This window comes from Aphidius gifuensis, linkage group LG1, assembly GCF_014905175.1.
Source record: "Aphidius gifuensis isolate YNYX2018 linkage group LG1, ASM1490517v1, whole genome shotgun sequence".
NCBI classification, from domain to species: Eukaryota; Metazoa; Arthropoda; class Insecta; order Hymenoptera; family Braconidae; genus Aphidius; species Aphidius gifuensis.
The window spans coordinates 25,280,288-25,300,289 of record NC_057788.1 but is presented as its reverse complement, the minus strand read 5'-3'; the positions used below and the strand labels follow the sequence as shown (position 1 = coordinate 25,300,289).

The 20,002-nt window shown below is 22.7% G+C and overlaps 5 protein-coding genes across 7 annotated transcripts; 2 read left to right on the top strand and 3 right to left on the bottom strand.

Moving 5' to 3' along the window:
- Nucleotides 1-46: 46 nt before the first annotated feature.
- On the top strand, nucleotides 47-5,963 carry LOC122856737 (glycerophosphocholine phosphodiesterase GPCPD1-like). Of its 3 annotated transcripts, none has more exons than XM_044158530.1 (11): nucleotides 47-444; nucleotides 989-1,110; nucleotides 1,187-1,395; nucleotides 1,473-1,959; nucleotides 2,039-2,149; nucleotides 3,116-3,272; nucleotides 3,346-3,725; nucleotides 4,329-4,484; nucleotides 4,568-4,995; nucleotides 5,094-5,232; nucleotides 5,317-5,963. In XM_044158530.1, exons 1-11 carry the CDS (start codon nucleotides 438-440, stop codon nucleotides 5,515-5,517), a joined length of 2,397 nt encoding a protein of 798 aa, XP_044014465.1. In that variant the 5' UTR covers nucleotides 47-437; the 3' UTR covers nucleotides 5,518-5,963. The 3 variants fall into 3 exon arrangements, with proteins under 3 accessions (XP_044014465.1, XP_044014474.1, XP_044014483.1); XM_044158539.1 differs by having other exon boundaries at nucleotides 70-187; XM_044158548.1 differs by having other exon boundaries at nucleotides 209-381.
- A 1,209-nt stretch (nucleotides 5,964-7,172) lies between these two features.
- LOC122857459 (invertebrate-type lysozyme 3-like) lies at nucleotides 7,173-10,022 on the bottom strand. The gene is made up of 4 exons (XM_044159635.1): nucleotides 9,851-10,022; nucleotides 8,593-8,793; nucleotides 8,412-8,485; nucleotides 7,173-8,314 (listed from the first exon to the last, which is right to left on the bottom strand). Exons 1-4 carry the CDS (start codon nucleotides 9,900-9,902, stop codon nucleotides 8,177-8,179), a joined length of 465 nt encoding a protein of 154 aa, XP_044015570.1. The 5' UTR covers nucleotides 9,903-10,022; the 3' UTR covers nucleotides 7,173-8,176.
- Nucleotides 10,023-10,644: 622 nt separating this feature from the next.
- On the bottom strand, nucleotides 10,645-11,994 carry LOC122857395 (elongation factor 1-beta'-like). The gene is made up of 3 exons (XM_044159542.1): nucleotides 11,777-11,994; nucleotides 10,942-11,372; nucleotides 10,645-10,870 (listed from the first exon to the last, which is right to left on the bottom strand). The coding sequence occupies exons 1-3, from the start codon at nucleotides 11,854-11,856 to the stop codon at nucleotides 10,716-10,718; spliced, it is 666 nt and encodes a 221-aa protein (XP_044015477.1). The 5' UTR covers nucleotides 11,857-11,994; the 3' UTR covers nucleotides 10,645-10,715.
- Nucleotides 11,995-12,147: 153 nt separating this feature from the next.
- Nucleotides 12,148-13,975, top strand: LOC122861028. The gene is made up of 6 exons (XM_044165181.1): nucleotides 12,148-12,303; nucleotides 12,392-12,442; nucleotides 12,522-12,656; nucleotides 12,731-12,947; nucleotides 13,025-13,594; nucleotides 13,685-13,975. Exons 1-6 carry the CDS (start codon nucleotides 12,194-12,196, stop codon nucleotides 13,973-13,975), a joined length of 1,374 nt encoding a protein of 457 aa, XP_044021116.1. The 5' UTR covers nucleotides 12,148-12,193.
- Nucleotides 13,976-15,452: 1,477 nt separating this feature from the next.
- Nucleotides 15,453-16,547, bottom strand: LOC122857400 (vesicle transport protein SFT2C). Its single transcript, XM_044159556.1, has 3 exons — nucleotides 16,175-16,547; nucleotides 15,906-16,057; nucleotides 15,453-15,831 (listed from the first exon to the last, which is right to left on the bottom strand). The coding sequence occupies exons 1-3, from the start codon at nucleotides 16,367-16,369 to the stop codon at nucleotides 15,561-15,563; spliced, it is 618 nt and encodes a 205-aa protein (XP_044015491.1). The 5' UTR covers nucleotides 16,370-16,547; the 3' UTR covers nucleotides 15,453-15,560.
- Nucleotides 16,548-20,002: the final 3,455 nt, after the last annotated feature.

Genomic DNA, 20,002 nt, shown 5'->3' with positions numbered 1-20,002 from the left:
AAAAAACGATATACGATAATATCGAGTATGAATAATCGAATAAATAAATAATTAGTGTTTGTTTTTATAATAACAATAATAATAACAAAAGAGAAAAGAGAATTTATATAAAAATTAAAAATAAAACGTTGAGAGTAAAAAAAAAAATTAACAACTCGTTGTCATTATTGGAATTTTATAGTCAGTTGTATGTTGTATTATTTTCTGTCTTTGTTAATAATAATTTTGTGAAATATAAATAAATAAATATGCAAGTTATACGTGTTAAAAAAAATTTTCAACAAGGCGATTATCGTGAACTCATGAAGATTCTTAAATAACAATTATTAAAATAGTTTAAATTAAAATAATAATAATAAAATAAATAAACTGTTGTTGCTAGTGAGTTTACTTGCAATTTTGACACAAAGAGATCACCAAGCACTCTCCATTCCGTCATGCCAAGTAAACAATACAAAAAAAATATTAAAATTATTTATCTCAATTTTTGACAAGTGTATCAGTATTAATTAAATTATTATTATTATTATTATTCCGTTCATAATTTTATAATTAAAAAAAAAATTATTATTATCTATTGTTAGCTTGCTAAATAAATTTTATTGTTTATTAAATTATATTTTTTTCATTTGTCTAGTTTATTGTTTATAAAATTATTATTGTCTGTCTAAAAAAAATATTTATAATAAAAATGTAACAATATGTTGGGCATTGATGGAATTGGAGTAACCCAAACAAATCATTTTGTTTTATATTTTTTTATTTTAAATTCATTATTGTAACTTGTTAAATGTTGATTTGTTTGTTAATTATAAATGGGTCATTAGATTGTCTTTATTTTTTAAACATTCACTGTGATCCTTTCACTTTTACATTCATTTTTTGCAATAGCCCCCCAGCTCTGTTATTTTAGATGATACATTTATTTATGTAATAACTTTTTAGAAAATTAAATATTAATAAGGTATTTTTATTTTTTGCATTACAGAGGACATAGAAAAAGAAGTAACAACATTGGCGAAGCCATTAAAAATAAATTTAACTGAAGAAAATAATAAAAAAAATTGTGAAATGAAAGGAACAAAGAGAGACTGGTTATTCAGAGTTCAGGTAAATAAATAATATAAATTCAATACAAAAAACAGCTAGTTTAACATGATAAATTTAATTATTAATTTTTCCAAAGGTTACTGAACTTGAAAAAAATGAATTTGTCTACGTTGTTGGTAATTTACCAGAGTTAGGTGCATGGAATCATAACCAAGCCATTCAACTTCACTTGGAGCACCCAGAAAGTCCTCAAAATTCACCTGATTTTGAGAATAATAAGAGTGTAAATGCATTCAATGCAGACAACGATGAAGCATCAAATAAATTATTCAATGAAAAAGAAAAGTAAGATACCCATTTATTTTTTTTATAAATAATTTATTATCAAATAATTTATATTTTTGTTTCTTTTTTTTTTTCAGAGATGAAAAAATATATTCAGTTAAACTTTCATTACCAATGGATACTGATATTGAATTTCGTTATTTCATAGCAGTTGTTTGTGAATCAAATGAAATAAAAAATTCAGCAATAACACTTATTATAAGAAAATGGGAAACTCATTTAACACCACGTATTATTAAAATTGATACACCAAGTAATATTATTAATAATGATATACCAGATTATCAAAAATTTGGTTATTACAATGGTTATTGTAAAATTGATCGTGGCTGGTTAACTGATGAAACAGTTTTACAATTTAAATTATTTGATAATCCAATTAAAATATGGAAAAATAGATTACAAAATAGAAAATTATATATTAAAATGACACCAGTTAATTTGGTAAGACATAATTCATTAGAATTACCACAACTTACTGGTGATTGTGGTGTTGATGATAGTTTATCAATGGATACACAAGATATCATTGATCAGCCTGCTTTTAGTATTACTGAAATAAGTGTAAGTTTATACCTATATATAAATATTTATTTAAAATTATCATTTGCATTTATAATGTAATTTATAAATTTATTTAAAGGTAATGAATGATGAAGAAGCCAGATACAAATATCAAGAACAATTTGGTCGTGCATATGAAGATGATGAATGTGTTATATTCAGTGTTGCTGTACGATATCCAGAAACAATCGTGAGTAAATAAAAATAAAAAAAAAGAAAACACGACAATATTTTGATAATTTAAATTGTTAAATAAATATAAATATTGACAATGTCATGTGAGTTTTCAGTAAACCACGAGTATGCCGACAACGTTCATCATAAATAAATAATAATTTTTTTTTTTTTTTGAAGTCATATATAATTTGGTAAAAAAGATATTAATTAAAATTGTTTAGCAGCTGTGTTACGATGATTGGATAAAACTTCCTGGATGAAATCAAATGGTCTATCAAGTGGATGACTTTTTGGAACAACTGATTTTTGAATAATTCAAGAAGATGGTTTAAAAAAAAAAAATTCATCTTGATTACAAGCAAATCGATGATTGTTAATAGAAAAAATTTTTTCATTCAACAACGCCAGCTTCAAATGGACTGTGATTTGATGCTTCATTTATCATCTCAACAAGAAAAAATAAATAAATTAGCTCCTGTCCTGTCCTGTCCTGGCAGACTCATTACAATTTTTTTATTAAATTAAAATTTTAATTAATATTATTATCTAATATCTATTCGAGTCATAAGCTCTCCTTTGAATTCCATTAGTAAAAAAAAAAAAAAATCAAGAAAAATATTCAACACTATCAAGTCTCGTTTACATCTGTGTTGCATCTTAAATGGTGAGAGCCCGATCAACTCCTTTATTCCATTAAATTATATAATTAACATTATTTTTTAGCTCTGATCAACCCAACTGTGAAACTTCAAAAGCAGCTATTATCGAGGATAAGCTGTATTATTTAATTTTTTTTTTATTTTATTAATTTTTTTAGAACCTTAAAATTTTAATAAAAAAAAAATTCTTAATTTGACAAAGACAAAAAAAAAAAAAAAACATTAAATACAATTTAATTTAAACAGTGTTGTTGAAAAGTGATAATATTATAATTTTATTTTTCTAACAAATAACATACTTATGTGTATTATTATTTCAGGCTTATCTGGTTGATTACTACATCTACGATTCACGCTGTTTTCCTGGTGATTCACCACCTAATCACATTGGATTTAGTTATATTCTTCCAAGTACATTGCAATCAAGTGTTGGACAATTAACTGTACCAATAACAAGCACAAAGCATCGACCAATTGGTAATTAATAATTCTTTCATTAAAAAAAATAAATCTCTATTGAATAAAAAATCAATATAAATATTTTTTTAAGGCCAATTGACATTAGAGTATGTCAGAATAAAACCAATACCAGATTATCCCTGGGATATGAGTATATCATATGCAAAACATTGGGAACAAAGATGGTCTGGTCTTGATGTTGGACATCGTGGTGCTGGTACATCATTTAAACATGAAATGAAAAATTGTGCAAATGTACGTGAAAATACAATAGCATCATTAAAAACAGCATCACTACATGGTGCTGATATGGTTGAATTTGATGTACAATTGTCAAAAGATATGGTACCAGTTATTTATCATGATTTTCATGTATCAATTTCATTAAAAAGAAAAAAACAAATTGATGCTATGGATATGCTGGAAATACCTGTTAAAGATTTAACTTTGGAACAGTTGCACTTGTTGAAGGTAATTAAATTAAAATTTTAAAAATTAATAAATTAAATAAAATTGCTATTTCTTTATTATTTTTTTTATTTTATAAATAATTTTTGAAGAGTCTTCTTGGACTTTTCAGCAGATGATTGGTTTTGTTTTTTTATTTTATTTAAATTCACTCTTAAATTCAAGAATTTGATAGGATTTTAGTTATCCTGATGAATCAATGGGTAAAGTGCTATATTACTACTATGATAATGATGAACAAGGGGTTAACAATTGGGTGAGCTAAAATAATGCTTGAGCAGACTAATGCATTGAATGCCAAATTAACTAAATTCATTCATTTTGTTAATTGAAAATATTAAAAAAAAAATAAATAAATAATTAAATGTTCATTTCTATTCTGTAAATTACAAAAAATAAATAAAAACTCAAATTATTCATAACGCATGATAATTATTTCACTAAGTAGCTTTGACCAAACCATTTCAATTGTTTTAGAAAAATGCATTTGCATAATACAATCGGATCAATATTATCATCGAATGTTATTAAATTATTATTCTACAGATCTAAAATCACAGGCTGAGTATATTAAAATAAAATATTAATAATAAAATTGTTTTTCAGGTTTATCATTTGGCTGAAGGAAGAGAAAAAAATCCAAGATTTTTTGATGAGGATTTAGAAGATCATCAGCCATTTCCAACTCTTCAAGCAGCACTCCAAGAGTTGGATCTTCATGTTGGATTTAATGTTGAAATTAAATGGACAATGCAACTCAAGGTAAATAATTTTATTTTATTAAATATTATTTAAATGTATTAAACATTTAAAAATATAAATATATTGAATGTTTTTAATTGTAGGATGGAACTTTTGAATTAAATCATCCATTTGATTTAAATACTTACCTTGATATAATACTCAAGGTTGTTTTGGATTATGGTGGTGAAAGAAAAATAGTATTTTCATCATTTAATCCAGATATTTGTGCTATGATACGTTTAAAACAAAATAAATATCCAGTTGTATTTTTGACACAAGGTATAACAGTCAAATATCCAACATATCACGATCCAAGATGCCAATCAATACCAATGGCAATGAGACATGCATTGGCTGCTGATCTTCTTGGTATAAATGTACATACTGAAGATATACTAAGAGATCCATCACAAGTTAAAATTGTCAAAGATCATGGACTTATTATATTTTGTTGGGGTGATGATAATAATGACAAAGATACAATTCAACATCTTAAAAAACTTGGTCTTCATGGTGTTATCTATGACAAGTAAGAAAAATTAAAATAATATATATATATTTATTTTGTTATTTGTAACGTAACAATAAATAAAAATTTTACATTTAATTTAATTTTAAAATTTTTAGAATTGATGAGTATAATGTAAAAGAAGTGAAAGAGAGTATTTTTTTGATTGATGCTAGAGAAAATCAAAAAGCTCTTATTGCATTGGCACAGTGTAATCAAAATATTAGCAATATTGAAACACAATCGACTGTCCAACCGGTAATTAAAACTATTAATTATTAATAACAACAGCAAATATTTTTTTATTTTATATTTTTATTTATAATTTTTTTTTTATTTCAGGAATACTTTATAGATGAAGCAATAAATTTTAAAACAGCTGGATCAACTGATTTACTTGTTGCAAATAAAAGTGATGGAATAGGTGATTTAACTAGAAATTTTAGTGAATGTGCAAATTCATTTGGTCACAATCAATCAACAAAAACACAATCATTCTCAAATATTTATCATGAAGATGAATTAGAAAAGGACTGCATCTGATGTTTTCCATTAAATAATACATTAGCTAAATGGATTTTTACAAAAACATCAAAAATCATGCCTGTTAAATATTGCAATTCTCGTTTTAAGAGAAATAATAATTTCATTTAACGTAATTATTTACATATTATAAATTTAAAACAAAAACAAGGTTATTATTAAGCTTTGTATACTTAGACCATTACGAAATCATTTTTATCAAAAAAATAAGACAAGAAATTATTATTTCAAAATAATAATTTTTCATGGTTTTGGATTTTTTTATTAATGATTATTTACTATTTTCTAGAAACTCGGTAGAGAAAAAAAAAAATAATAATAATAATTTAGTACAAATTAAGTCCCGAGGAATTTTGTATTGCCACTCAATAATGTTGAATTTTTTTATTTAATTATATGAGTTAAATTAAAAAAACAGAAAAAAAAAAAGACATAAAAAAAGACCTTGGGAATAAAAATTTAAACAAATATATTTTTTTAGATAAAAAGCTTAAACAGTCTGTCCATTATTGTTTAAATAAAAAAGATTAAAATAAGCAAATGAATAACTTAAGATACTTGTCGAATAAAATAATGCTGAAACACATTTTTGAATAATAATAATTTTGAATAATCAAGAAATAATAAATAAAATGCACATGTGAGCAAGAAATTATTATTAATTTTGGAAAAAAAAATGTAAGAAAGATAGGACACTTTTTAATATTTAATTTTTTTCTTTTTTATACGATTACTAAAAAAATAATAATTGTTATGCTTAAACTGTATAATATAAATAGTTAAATAATTGAAAAAGAATAAAAAAAGAACATTCATACATCAAATTTGTGTATACTTTTTATTATACTTTGAAAAAAATTTATTTCTAAAGGTTCATAAATTAAACGTCTGATAAAATTTCCATAATCTAAATTTATTTTTTTAGGGATTGTCTATCAAATACTTGTTTGAATAAAAAAAAAGTCAAAGTTTTTTAAAGATTTAAAACGACAATTTATTTACTTAGTCTTTCGAAAAAATCAAATAAGTCTATAGTTGTATAAAACTTAATTGATAAGAAAAAAAATTAAGAAATGGTGACATGATCTAATACAGATAACATTTTATTATAAAATAAAATTAAATTTCAACATTTTACATAAAATTATATTAATTTAACTGTTCAAAGAAAAAGAAAATTCATATAGAATAAATTAATTAAAATCATTCATCCAACTGTTGGTACTTTTTGACTTGCACGTTTAAAATATTCATCTCCATGTTTAATATTATTTGAACATTTTTCATATATCATATTGTACTTTGAGTTTTGTAAATTATTACAAGTAAATTCAAATTTTTTATAATATTTTTGGCAATCATTACAATGATAATTTACATGATTAACTTTTAAAACCTGCAGTAGAAATAAATATTCATTAATATTAAAAACTATATCTAATTTTTATTTTTCAATAAAATATATAAAAACATATAAGATAAAGTGAAGACTAAAAAAAATTTTTTTACCTCAGATAAGTCATTCATATAAGTTTCAATAATTCGACTAATACAGATTTTGACACTTTTACATTTTTTCTTATCTAAAATTTTATAAATTATTATAATCATTGATTATTTAATTATTAATTAAAAATAATGTTGTTATACCTTCTTTTTTAATATTATTATTTGTATTTTCAATAGTAAAATTTCCTACATCTGCCCAATATTCCCATGGTATATCAAATGGTCCACAAGGATTATCATAATTGCAATTAGTTATTTCGTGAAATTTTTTATCATTCATACAAATGCAGTTTAAACAAAATTTTTCAATAGTTTTATTTCTTACAATTGTTGCAAGTGGTGGTCCGCTTAACGCTGCTATACCGTTTATATAGTAATCATTTGATTCAGCTTGAGTTAAAAAAATAAGAAATATTAATTAATTTTTTTTTTCAACTTTTCCTTAAATAATAAAAAATATATTTACCAAAATCAACATGAGTAGAAAAAATAATTGTAAAGACAATTAGTGAATAATGTATTAACCACATTTTTCGTAATTAATATTTTACAAATAAAATAAAACATTATTATACTGTGAATATTTTTGCGTTTATATAGTGTTAGGCTTCAGTGTTATCATGCTAAATAATACGCTATGTAATTAAAACAAATAAATTATAAAACATTTTGAATTATGGTATAGGGAATTAACAAAATTTATCTTGGTTTTTAAAAAGATGAAATATTATTTTTAAATTTAAATTTGGACCAAATTTAAATTTTGGACCAATGTATCGAGCTATAAAACATTTTACCCATTTATTATAAATAAATTATTTAAAATTTATATTTAAAATAATATATAGAACAAATAATGATAACTATTTTATTTATATTATTTTTAAATTAAGGAAAAAAAAATTAGCAATCAAAGTCATATCAAAATTGACCTTGATTTTGCAATGCAAATAAATATGATACATAATATTTCCAATAAACAAAGTTTTTATTTTTTTTAAATTTATAATAATTTTATATTTTATCTTATTACAATTTTTATAGAAAAATTAATTATACTTTATTGATAACAAATGCCTGTGGATTTGGACAAGTTAAATTTTTTTTTTCTTTTTCCTTTTTTAATTTAGAAAAATTTGTTATTATTATTTTAATGACTAAAAGTTTTCATACAAGTCTTGTAGGTATTTTCATACTTGGAGTCAAGTGGAGAACTACAACCATATCCACCAAGTCGATGAATTCTAACATAATCATCACAGTTTATACGACCATCTCCGTTGCAATCCTAACAAAAAAAAATAATTAAAAAATTATCAAATGTATATTTAAATTATTAAAAAAATATTCTGGATTATTTTTGTTGAATATTTGTTAACACTTACTTGACCAAATTTGTTCATATAACTCTCGACAACTTTGGAAGCACAGAAAGCATCATTCAAACAACGAGAATAAGCTAAAAAACAAAATAAAATAAATCATTCAAATAGAATAAAATAATTTTAGTGAGTTTTAAAAAATTATATAAATTAAACTTTTTTAATAAAAAAATATTTTTATTACCTCCTTCAGTTTTTGGATCTTCACCATTCAATGTTATTTTATCAGCATCGGCCCAGTATCCCCAAGTGATACGAAATGGACCACAAACAGCACCATCACAACCAGTCTGAGTATCACATCCAGAAGCAGCCTCGCAAATACAACCAAAACATATTTGTGATATTGGCTCTGCTGTACTATTTTGTGATGATACTTGTTGACCTAAAAAATATATTTTTTTTAATTAAAAAAAAAAAATATTTTAATGATTATTGATATTTAAATATTTTTTTATATAAGAATTATTAAATTCTTTTTTTATTATTCATGATAGAAAGTTTATTATGAAATTATATTAAACAAGAAGCTACAGAAATTATTTTTAAAATTTTCTTTTTTTTTAAAAAACCTGTTGTTTATTGCAAAAAAAAATTATTTTAAATTTTAAGAAAATTCAATTTTTTTATTTTATTGTCAATTCAAAGCAGCATTATAATGGTGAATCACAATTTATTTATTTTTTATTTATGCAGAATAAAATATAATAATAATGAAACAAAATAACATTCTATCACGATGGGATACAAGGACCTTTCATTTAGAAGTCACAACCTCTGCAAACTTGATATCCTTGAACTTGGATTAAAACCATTTTAAAAAAAAATAAAATAAAAAACATTCAGGGGCTCGTTTAATTTGCAAAAATAGAAATTGACATCACTTGTATATACATAAACTGGTTTTCAATTAAATCAAATAAACTAACAACCCTGTTTTTAAATTTATTAAATAATAATTTAAACAAACATATTTATATAGATATTTTTATGTATTTGTTTATTTATTTTTTTTTTTTGAGGTCATATCTTATTAACAATAAATTGATGACGCTGTTGACACCCACGGATTTAACAATTTAGCATCCTTTTGTGGAGTGTATCTAAGATAAATTTAATAAAAAATTCCAACTCAATAAATGACAAATAATATTATAAATATTTTTAATTTTTAATCTATCGTATGATAATGTCTATTTACTACCAATAAAAAAAAACAAAAAATATAATATTACAATATTTTTCCGCAATTGAATTCTAAGAAATTTAATGATTATGAAATAAGTTAAAATTTTTAACTCATACTTTCTAAACGTTATTTTTATTTATCAATTTTTTAGAAATCTAAATAAATTGAATTTTAATGAGTTAGAAAAAAAAAACTATATATATACCATGATAATAATGTTATTAAATTATTTAATAATTTTTTTAATATTTACCGTATGTACAAGCAGCCAGCAAAGTCACAACAATTACTATTTTCATGGTCATTTTAAATAGACAATTATTATATTTTATAGATGTTTTTTTTTTTTCTTTTCGCTATTACAAATGCACAGTTAACGAGCTGATACTTTTGATGACTGTTTGCCGGTTAATGCTGGACCCTGGCTTTATATACCGTTTACCAATCTTCAATGTCATCAAAAGTGGGGAATTCAAGATCATAGCACAACAACAATAATATTTTAATTTTTAGTACGAAACAAGATTATGATAAAACAACTGGTCTTAAAATCTAAAATATATTATATTAAACATGTCATTGCACTCAGTTTCGTTTTTTTTTTTTTTTTTTATTTTCAATTCTTTTATTTATCTTGTAAAGAAAATAATAATAAAAATAAATATATTTAAAATATTTTTCTTTGTTGAATAAAAAATAATATAATATTGTTATTGATATTATTATGATTATTTTCCTTAGAAGTTTACTATTATTAAAGACAAATTAATTTGATAAAATCTGTAAAAACCCAGGCTTATACAACTCTATATAAATATTTAAAAAAGTGTAATTAATTTACATGAATATAAATATGTATGTGCAACTGTTTTTTACCTGTTGGGATTTAATCAAGATTCAGGAAATATTTTAAGATAAATAAATGAATCATTGATTAATCATTGCCAAATTGTCCTTGATTTAATTATTAACAAATTAAGTTGTTTTATTTTTAAAAAATTAATAGTTTAGGGTATTATTGTTGAAATAATTAAACAAATTTAGGTATAAACAATTAAAATGTATTTATTATTATTTTGAAAGAGAAATAAAAGATGAATAATAATATTATTAATCATTTAAATTTTGTTGAATGCAGCAATATCAACAGATTGTACATGATCTTCAAAATCTTGAATTTGTTCAACAATAGCATCAACTGACACTTTGTCATCTTCAACGACACACATAATTTGTAATTTTTTAATTCCATAACCAACTGGTACCAATTTTGCTATAAAAAAAAATGAATACTCAGTATAAGTATTTGATTTAAAAATTAATTAATTAAATATTGATACTTACATGCTCCCCAAACGAGACCATCTTGAACAATGGATCTAACACATTTTTCCATTTCTACTAAATCAGTTTCATCACCCCATGGTTTAACATCAATGACAATTGATGATTTGGCAATGATTGTTGGTTTTTTTGATTTCTTTTCAGCATAAGCCTTGAGACGTTCTTCTCTAATTTTTGTTGCTTCAGCATCTTCTTCATCATCAGAACCAAATAGATCAACATCATCATCATCATCAGCAGCTGCTGCTGGTGCTGGTGCTGATGCAGCTGAACCAGTTGAGAAAATTGCTGGTGCTTTCTTTTCACCAGGTAATTTTTTCATATCTTGAGATTTAATGTGATTGTACCATCTAAGTGCATGAGGGTTTTCAGATGTTGGTGCTTTTCCAACTGCTTCATAGACAGCGACATCAGCTTGTGTTGCGACATATCTATAAAATTAAATAATAATTATAATATTATAAAATATATTTAATCAAAATAAGTAAAATAAATTGAAGCATTTTTAATTGAAAAATATTATTAATTTGATCTATTTTATGGTAAAAAATTGTAACATCTGTCAAATAATTTTTTGAGGTATTAATAGACATGATAAATCTTTGGCCATAACCCAAAATTTATAAAAGTATGAACAAATTATTTTTGTTACAACATAAGTGTTTATTTATTATTAATCTATTGTAAAATATTTTTTTTTATGTAATGTTAATTTTTTTTTTCTCTTTTTTTTTTTTTTAAGCATCAAATTAAGTGGATTAAGGACAAAATGCCGACAAGCTAAACACGTGTAAAGTTTATATATTAATGCTGAATTAATAAAAATATAACATACCCTTGGACATAACTGCGATCAGCAAGATAGGTGTTAAGTTCCTTGAGACCCTTGGGTGTTTTTAAATCAGTAATTGCCATTTTTTAATTGGTTTTATTGCTAAAATTTTTTATGTTAGAATGTAATTTTTGTCAATCTGGTGAGTCTGACGGGGCGGAAAGGGGATATTTTTTTTGAGCTAGGTGGATAAAACTTCATCAAGTTTTGAAGCAAGATATAAATTGTATTGTGACGTTTTTCCGGTTGACAAAATGGCGCTGCTCTATAAAATTATTACTGCTTTATCAACTGCAAATAATAAATATATGTAACCCTCAAAAAAAATTAATAAACAAATGTTTTTACACGTGTGTAGATTTGTAAAATAATAATTGATTATTGTTTTTAATAATTGTTTATTGTTGATAATATATTAAAATGACTACTCAAAATAAAAAACAAAAAACAAAAACATCAACAGGGAGTGTAAAAAAAGGACCTGTCAAAGGTCTAAAACATGTTTTAGCTAATCCATCTGAGATTGTTTGGTAAATGACAGCATACTTAATTTTTTAATAAACAAAAAAATAAACATGTCATTTTAATTTGTTATTATTTATTTAATTTTTTTTGTAGGCCAATTTTAAGAGGTGAAACTGGCAGTGATCTAAACGATCTTTTAACTGAGTAAGATATATTTTGACAAAAATATTTTAATAATTTTTTGCTTTTTATTTATTTAATATAACAACTGTTTGAATTACAGAATGTTGCCAGAACAAAAAAAGATAGAAAAATCAATATCTTGGGGAAAATTACGAAAAATGTCTAAAGAAGAACGACTAGCTTTGAAAAAAGAGAGTCAAATCAAAGATTCAATAAACAAATCTGAAAGTGTCATGTAAGTTTTATCAATCAACATCATTTGTTTATAAATTTGTAAAATAAAATTGATTATTAAATATGTTATTTTAGGAATGATCTTGTATTGGGAATCAATGAAGTAACAAAAAATTTAGAAAAACAAAATTTATGCTCAATTATTGTTGACTCAAATATTGATCCACTTTTTATGATAAAACATATTGTTACAATGGGACAGAAAAAAAATATACCAGTATTGTTAGTGCCATTTTTAAAATCTGTAACGTTAAGTAAAATTAATTTTGCTTGTGCTGCAGTTGGTTTAAAGGTAGAATTATTAATAATTATTTATTCATATATTATTTTTGCAATTTAATACCAATAAGGTTGTTTTTTTTTAAATAGAAAACAATTGAATCTGATGGAAATTCACATTTCCATAAACTGCATGAAAAAATTTTGGAGTATGCTGTGGGATTTACAATTAAAAAAGAAACAAATTCTTTTGAAGATTCACTTGTCAATGAAGACTGTGATACCACAGATGACGATAAAAAATCTGAAATTGTAACAAAAAAAATTGTACCAGAACCATTTAAATTATCAACAAATATTTACAATTATCGTTCAACAAAAAAAGAAAGAATTTTTGTTCCACCAAGTGATGATGTATCTCAGCTAGAGCAAGATGAATCTTGCAATGATTTTATCTCACTGAGTAGCTATACAGTTCCAGAAAATTTAAATGATAATTTAACACAATCAAAAATAAAGAAAAGATATATAGATTTACATAATGATCCATCAGAAACAAAAAATAACAATGGTTTTGTTTCATTTAATATGGATACTGATGAAAATAATTCTAAAAATAAAAATAATTCAAGCAATAAAACAAATTTATATGTACCACTTAAAGTTAAAAAAATGCAGGGTAATCTAAAACGAACAAAAGCAACAAAAATATCAAAAGCTGTTAAAAAAAAAATTGAAAATAAAAAACAATAATTAAAACTTATTTGTTATACATTTAGTATTTTTTATTTATCACTTTGTTGAATAAAGTTTTTACAAGTCAATAATCCATTGGATTTTCTCTGCAATCAAATCCTTCATTATCCGATAGAAACAATATTATTCTGTCTTGTGATGCCCCAAGCAGCTGGAACATGTGATTCATTATTGGACAACAATGGTATGTATAAATTAGTAATAAAAGCATTTTTAAATGATCCATTTTCAATTTTAATAATATTATTATCACTGAGATCCAACAAATCAATATTAATTCCTTCAAACCACTTGGTACCAATGAATGTTAAATTATTATATGTCAAAAGTAATTCATCTAAATAGACATTTAAAAATGCACGAGGTTCAACTTTTTTTATCTGATTGTGTGATAAATTAATTTCCTTAATATTTTTAAGATTACTAAAAATATCTTTTGGTATAAATTTTATATTATTTCCAAGAAGATTTAATTTTTTCAATGAATTGAGTCCATTGAAATACGTTGATTTTAAATATTTTAATTTATTAAATTGTAAATCAAGAACAATAATTTTCATACCATCAAATGCATTGTCCTGAATTTTAGTTACATTATCATTAATTATACGTAATGTTTTTAATGAGCTTAGATCATTGAAAATTGATTGTTTTATAATTTTTAGATTATTTGATTCCAATTCCATGGTTACAATGCTTTTTAAAAAATTTAAAGCATGTGATTCTATTGATGATATATTATTATTTCTCAATTTTATATATTTTATTGTTAATGGAAAATTCATAAATGTTTTTGAATTAATTTTTTTAAAATTAGTATTATGAATTTCTAAACCTGTTAAATTTTCAAGTTTATTTATTGAATTGAAAAATATTTTTTTTGGTCTATCAATTTCTATTCTCAAATCTTTTAAATTTTTCAATTTTCCAAATAGATTTTTAGTTAGTTTTATTTTTCCAGTTTTAATATAAAGCATTTTCACCATTGGTAGACCATCGAATGACTCTGGTAGAAGATTCAATTTTTGATTTGCAAATTCGATATATAGATATGCAATTGTAATATTTTTAAATGCATGTTTATCAATTGCAAAAATATCTTTATCAATTATTTCAAGTCTTTTTCCAAAATTTGATTTTGATTCATTGACCGAAACTAATCTTCCAGAATTTTTACAAATTGTAAAAACATTAATTATACTTTTACAATGATTAATGTCATCAGCAGCAAAAGAATAAATTATTATTAATAAGAATATTGATAAAATTAGCCCAATATTCATTTTAATTATTTTTTTATTTTATGTGGCTTTAGCAGTAGACACGACACTTGTCACAATTTTTTTTTTTTTGTTAATTTTAATGATTTCAATAAAACTTTATAAAAATAGCCAACACGTTAATGGATTTTATTGGATAACTGACTTGATAAAATTATATAAAATTAATATATATTTTATTTTAAGAGCTTGACACTGAGCTATTAAGAAATACCAAGAATCCTAGATAACACTGAGCGAAAAATAAAATAAAATAAAAAATAATGTACAAAAATAAAAAAATAATATGTAAATATTTTATATATTTTTTTTTAAATTATAAAAATAAAAAAAAAAATCACTATGGTGGGGATGCTACGCATTTATTCCATTTACATAATAAAATAAACTTTTAAAATTTAAAATAATTCTTAAAACAAATGAAAATATTTATTGTGGAAGAACAATGATATTTATTTAATCAAAATTATTACGTTCGATCATTAAACTGTATTTACAATTATTTTTTCATTTTTACAAATTAATTTTAATAAATCTCAAAGTATATTTATAAATAAAAATTTATATTAACAAGACAAATACATACTGACCAGTCTTATATAATTACAATAATAATAATAAATGATATTAATTAATTTAAATATTTTATGTCATATTGGTAATGTTTGACTAACTGTTGATCTAAACATTCTAGTAAAAAACATTAATCCAGTTGTACCACCAGGTATATGACTAATTAAAAATGACAATAATGCAACAATTTGTAAAACTGCACATAAAACTGTTAATGGAGTTGATTGTAAATGCAGAGCACAATATAATGTACCAACAAGTGTTGTTAAATATGATACAGTAAAAATACGTTTTTCTGGTGTTAATAATGATTTCATATAGCTAACAAAACCCCAGAGAAAACAAAAACTAAAAAATAAAAATTAATCAATGTAAATATTTTAAAAAATATTAATATTATTAAAAAATATAAAGATTCTTACCTCATAAAAAAAAATAAACTACCCAGGGAGTATAGAAGAGCAAATTTTCTTGCTTTTAAAAGTAAAATTGGTATATAAACAGCTGACAATGAAAAACAAAGTACTCCCATAAATAAGCAAATAACAAAACCAGTTAAACGTTGAAATCTTGTCTGAAAAAAATATAAATATATAATCTCAGTTAATTATTTTGAGTAATAGCTAACATTTTAAATGAAAATAAATTACATCTGTCAAATTATTTGTTTTTATTTTAACATCAAACTTACCAGACTTGGACAACATTTTTTTTCTATTTTTTCAAAGCATCCAGAATTTTCAATGACTTCTTCATCATTTGAATTACCAAGCCATTTTTTAAATGATGGTTTTGGTAATGATACTGATGGAATTGATAATTTATATTGTTTTTCATTTTTATTACTTAGTAAATACTCATTGAGTTCCTTGTTTAGATCAGCCATATTTGACCACGATTCAAAACGTGTCAACACACGTACACATTCAACGAGTTTATGTATGTGTGCAATGTCACAATGTGTTTACTTTATTTTAAAAATTAACAAATTACGCAGTTAACAATTTTAAATATTGTAAAACAAACTTCATATGAAAAAAATTACTCTATTTTTTTTTGTTATTGAAATGTATTTAATTAGAAATAATTAAAGTACTGATTTTATGTAAAAATATAATGCCGATGACAATTCTCTCTCACATGCCAGTAGCGTATACAAAATTATCAGCGATGAAGGGCCCCGTGTATAAAGAAAAAATAAAAATACTTGAGCGCCTCCCGTGGCTTGCGGATTGATACGGACCTGAGAGGTGAAGAGTGAAGGGCAGGGAGCAACAGTTTTGCCGGCTTTCTCTCTCTCTCTTCCCCCACCAATGCAAAAAAAACAAAAACAGACGATCTCTAGTATGGCATACGTGAATCGAGCTTTACTCCAATTTGAATACTATTTAATTGTTAATGATTTAATTAATTATAAAAATATAAAAATCTAATAATTTAAATAGTGTAAAATGCGTTTGTGTTGTTAAAGTGTTCTAAAAAATAGATTTTCTGTTATGAAAATGAAAAACAAAACTGACGCTGCATCAGATTCCTTGACTTTTTCTGTCCAGATTACATGATATATGCAGTGAGTATTATTATTTATCAATTATTTTAATTTTATTTATAATGTCCTGGATAAGATAATTTTAATAAATTTCGGACGAATTAATTGCCGATGGTTTTTATTGACAATGTAAATGAATGCTCCAAAATTTTCATCTTGAAAAAAAAAAAAAATTGAATAAAAAAAAATGGCAAATAATAATAATAATAGGCAGGATAAAAAAAAAAAAAAAAATTGTTTATACACTATTAAAAATAAACATGCAATTTTATTATTTATAGATTAGTTTTTTAGAAAAATCATCTAAACATAGTTTTATATTTTTTTTATTATTTTTTTTTTTGAATTTACATTTATTTAAACAAATCAACATTGACCTCATAATACAGTTTATACGCACAGATAATTTCAAGGCTCTACACAGGGAGTAAATATTCCTGTAAACACGTTTTTAGTTTATTTCATATTTTTTTATTTTTCTTTATAATATTAATTAATTAATCAATTATTGATCAATTAATTAATTTAAATTTTTTTAAAATGTTGTTCAACTATCCTGGATCATTCAATAGGAAGGAGCTCTTGGGGCAAGTAGGGCTTCATTAGCATTCTTTTTTTTTTTTTAACTAATTCATAATTCAAATAATTTCATATTTAAAATTAAATAAACAATAATAATAATAATATAAATAACAATTAAAAAATCACAAAAAAATTCTTATATTTTAAAAGATGATTTTTAAATAAACACAATTTTTATTTGATTATTTTTTGATATTCATACAGATAAAAATTATTTACTCAAACATTAAATTATTTTTTAAAATTCCAAATCAATTATTTATTTAATTTTTTTTTTCAAATATCAGATTATTTTTTTTATTTTATTAATCATTCATTACAGATTTTATTTATTTGGGATCACTTTATTATTATTATTATTTCTGTACGAGTATATTGTACTGGAGCATTAACATTTTCTTTGACTAGTTTTTTTTTTTTTTTAAACTCAACTAGAGATCCGATAACATATTCAATCACTTTTTTTTATTGGACGGTAACATGTCAACGAATCTACTAGTATTTTACTTGAATACTAGATTGATATTATATTTATTTAATTTATTTCATTTTTTTTTTTTTTCAAGTTTTTCCATTGCTATGTTAGTTATTTAATTTTTTTTTTTTTTTCAACTGTATTTAATTATTATTGATAAATATGCTGAATAATGATGATAAATTATCTGATTAAAATACAATGTGTTTTAAATGGATCACATAAAATTAAAATTTATTTATAAAATTAAAACAAAATTAATCATTCTTTTTTTTTCAATCAATAATATCAAATTGTCAATTTTAATTATGATTAATATTAAAAATACTTTGACAATAAAATAAAATATTTAAATAAATAATAATAATATTATAAATTAATTAATAAATTAAAAAACAGTTATAACAAATGATAAATTAATCATATTATATTAGATTAAAAAAAGGTTGTAAATCTATATATAATAATATGACTCGTAATATTTGAATTTTATAAATTAATTCAAAGGTCATCCACATACTCGAAAAAAATAAAAATAATAAATAAATAAAATCAATACGTAGCATGTTTGAGACATGTATATACATCAATGACGTTGTTAATAATATCAATTAATTTACATGGTCAATTTTAAACTTTTCTTAAATACTAAATTTTTTTTTTTTTTTTTTTTCGCAACAATTTAATAATCGAGTATTAATTCAGATGAAAAATATGAAAAAATAATAATCAAGATATACAATTAAATTTATTTATAATATATAAAAAAAAAAAAAAAAAAAAATGATTTTCACTATATATTTGTTAAATTGCGTAATAACATTGGGTTTTTTTTAAATAAATAACTTGCGCGTCAATTTTGAACCTTGCGGTTGACATTGATGTACCAAGAAGGGTTTGAATCATATATGATTTTTTTTTTTAATTAACTTATTTATTTTTAATAATTATAACTGCATTTAATTTCGCATAACTGTGTTTTTATTATTAGTATCTATTATTATTCTAGACGTACTAAAAAGTCGACGCAAAAAATAAAGACAAACGCAGTCATCACAGTTTCAATAATGTAATAAATATTTGCGATATTAATTATTATTTTCGCGGTTTCAATTAATTTCTATATATAAGAACCACGCTCAATAACTAATGGACAATGAATTGAAAAAAAAAAAATAGTCATTAAATTAAATAATTTGTTGATTTAATTTTTATCCCTACGGGTAAAGTGCTGTTTTGACTTTTTTTTTCTTTTTTTTTTTTCTTTAAATTTATATATTTATAATATGTTTTATGTTTATTTTAGTTTTTAAATATTAATCATATCAATGATGGCATTACCCTTGATACCTGGCTTATTACTAAATCGGGTCATTCTAATTAATATTGCACACTCCGGCACATCGATCACAAACATTGGCTGTGATCTCATCTCTTAATTTTTTTTTTTTTTCAAATTAAAATTAATTAATATTATGTTATAATTGTAAAGTGTATTTCAAGGGTTCTGCACGTTTATTTCATTTATCATTATCATTTTTTTTTTTAATTTTTATATATCACGATATCGGTTTATTTTTCCGAAACACTCAAGTCATTCCCTCCATCAATTCACCACATGTACTTTACACTGTTTTTTTTTTTTTTTTTTGGTCTTTCTAAATATTTTAATTCATGAATTTTTTTTTTTTTTTTAATAACACAGATTTACTTCTTAACGAGACGAAAAAAAAAAAAAAAAATGTCTGCGGTCAGACGTTTTCGTCGTCAGCACTTTTATATATATATTTTTTTTTTATTTTTTGGTTCCAGATTAATTAATTCATGTCGCAAACAGAGTACATCTTCATGACTCTATATATATTTTTTTTAATGAGCGTTAAAGTCTTACGTTAAATATTTACTAAATTTTA

Excerpts from the sequence above, each read along its gene's own strand:
- LOC122857395 (XM_044159542.1), bottom strand. The coding sequence starts at position 11,856 with ATGGCAATTACTGATTTAAAAACACCCAAGGGTCTCAAGGAACTTAAC. Across the intron at positions 11,373-11,776 it reads GATCGCAGTTATGTCCAAGG|ATATGTCGCAACACAAGCTG; the intron begins GTATGTTATATT and ends TTAATTTTATAG. Across the intron at positions 10,871-10,941 it reads TGGTCTCGTTTGGGGAGCAT|CAAAATTGGTACCAGTTGGT; the intron begins GTAAGTATCAAT and ends TTTTTTTTATAG.
- LOC122861028 (XM_044165181.1), top strand. The coding sequence starts at position 12,194 with ATGACTACTCAAAATAAAAAACAAAAAACAAAAACATCAACAGGGAGT. Across the intron at positions 12,948-13,024 it reads GTGCTGCAGTTGGTTTAAAG|AAAACAATTGAATCTGATGG; the intron begins GTAGAATTATTA and ends TTTTTTAAATAG. Across the intron at positions 13,595-13,684 it reads CAACAAAAATATCAAAAGCT|TTTTTACAAGTCAATAATCC; the intron begins GTTAAAAAAAAA and ends TGTTGAATAAAG.
- LOC122857459 (XM_044159635.1), bottom strand. The coding sequence starts at position 9,902 with ATGACCATGAAAATAGTAATTGTTGTGACTTTGCTGGCTGCTTGTACA. Across the intron at positions 8,794-9,850 it reads GCTGGCTGCTTGTACATACG|GTCAACAAGTATCATCACAA; the intron begins GTAAATATTAAA and ends TATATTTTTTAG. Across the intron at positions 8,486-8,592 it reads AGATCCAAAAACTGAAGGAG|CTTATTCTCGTTGTTTGAAT; the intron begins GTAATAAAAATA and ends TTTGTTTTTTAG.
- LOC122856737 (XM_044158530.1), top strand. Across the intron at positions 2,150-3,115 it reads TACGATATCCAGAAACAATC|GCTTATCTGGTTGATTACTA; the intron begins GTGAGTAAATAA and ends TTATTATTTCAG. Across the intron at positions 4,485-4,567 it reads AATGGACAATGCAACTCAAG|GATGGAACTTTTGAATTAAA; the intron begins GTAAATAATTTT and ends TTTTAATTGTAG.
- LOC122857400 (XM_044159556.1), bottom strand. The coding sequence starts at position 16,369 with ATGGCTGATCTAAACAAGGAACTCAATGAGTATTTACTAAGTAATAAA. Across the intron at positions 16,058-16,174 it reads AAAAATGTTGTCCAAGTCTG|ACAAGATTTCAACGTTTAAC; the intron begins GTAAGTTTGATG and ends TATTTTTTTCAG. Across the intron at positions 15,832-15,905 it reads AGTTTATTTTTTTTTATGAG|TTTTTGTTTTCTCTGGGGTT; the intron begins GTAAGAATCTTT and ends TTTATTTTTTAG.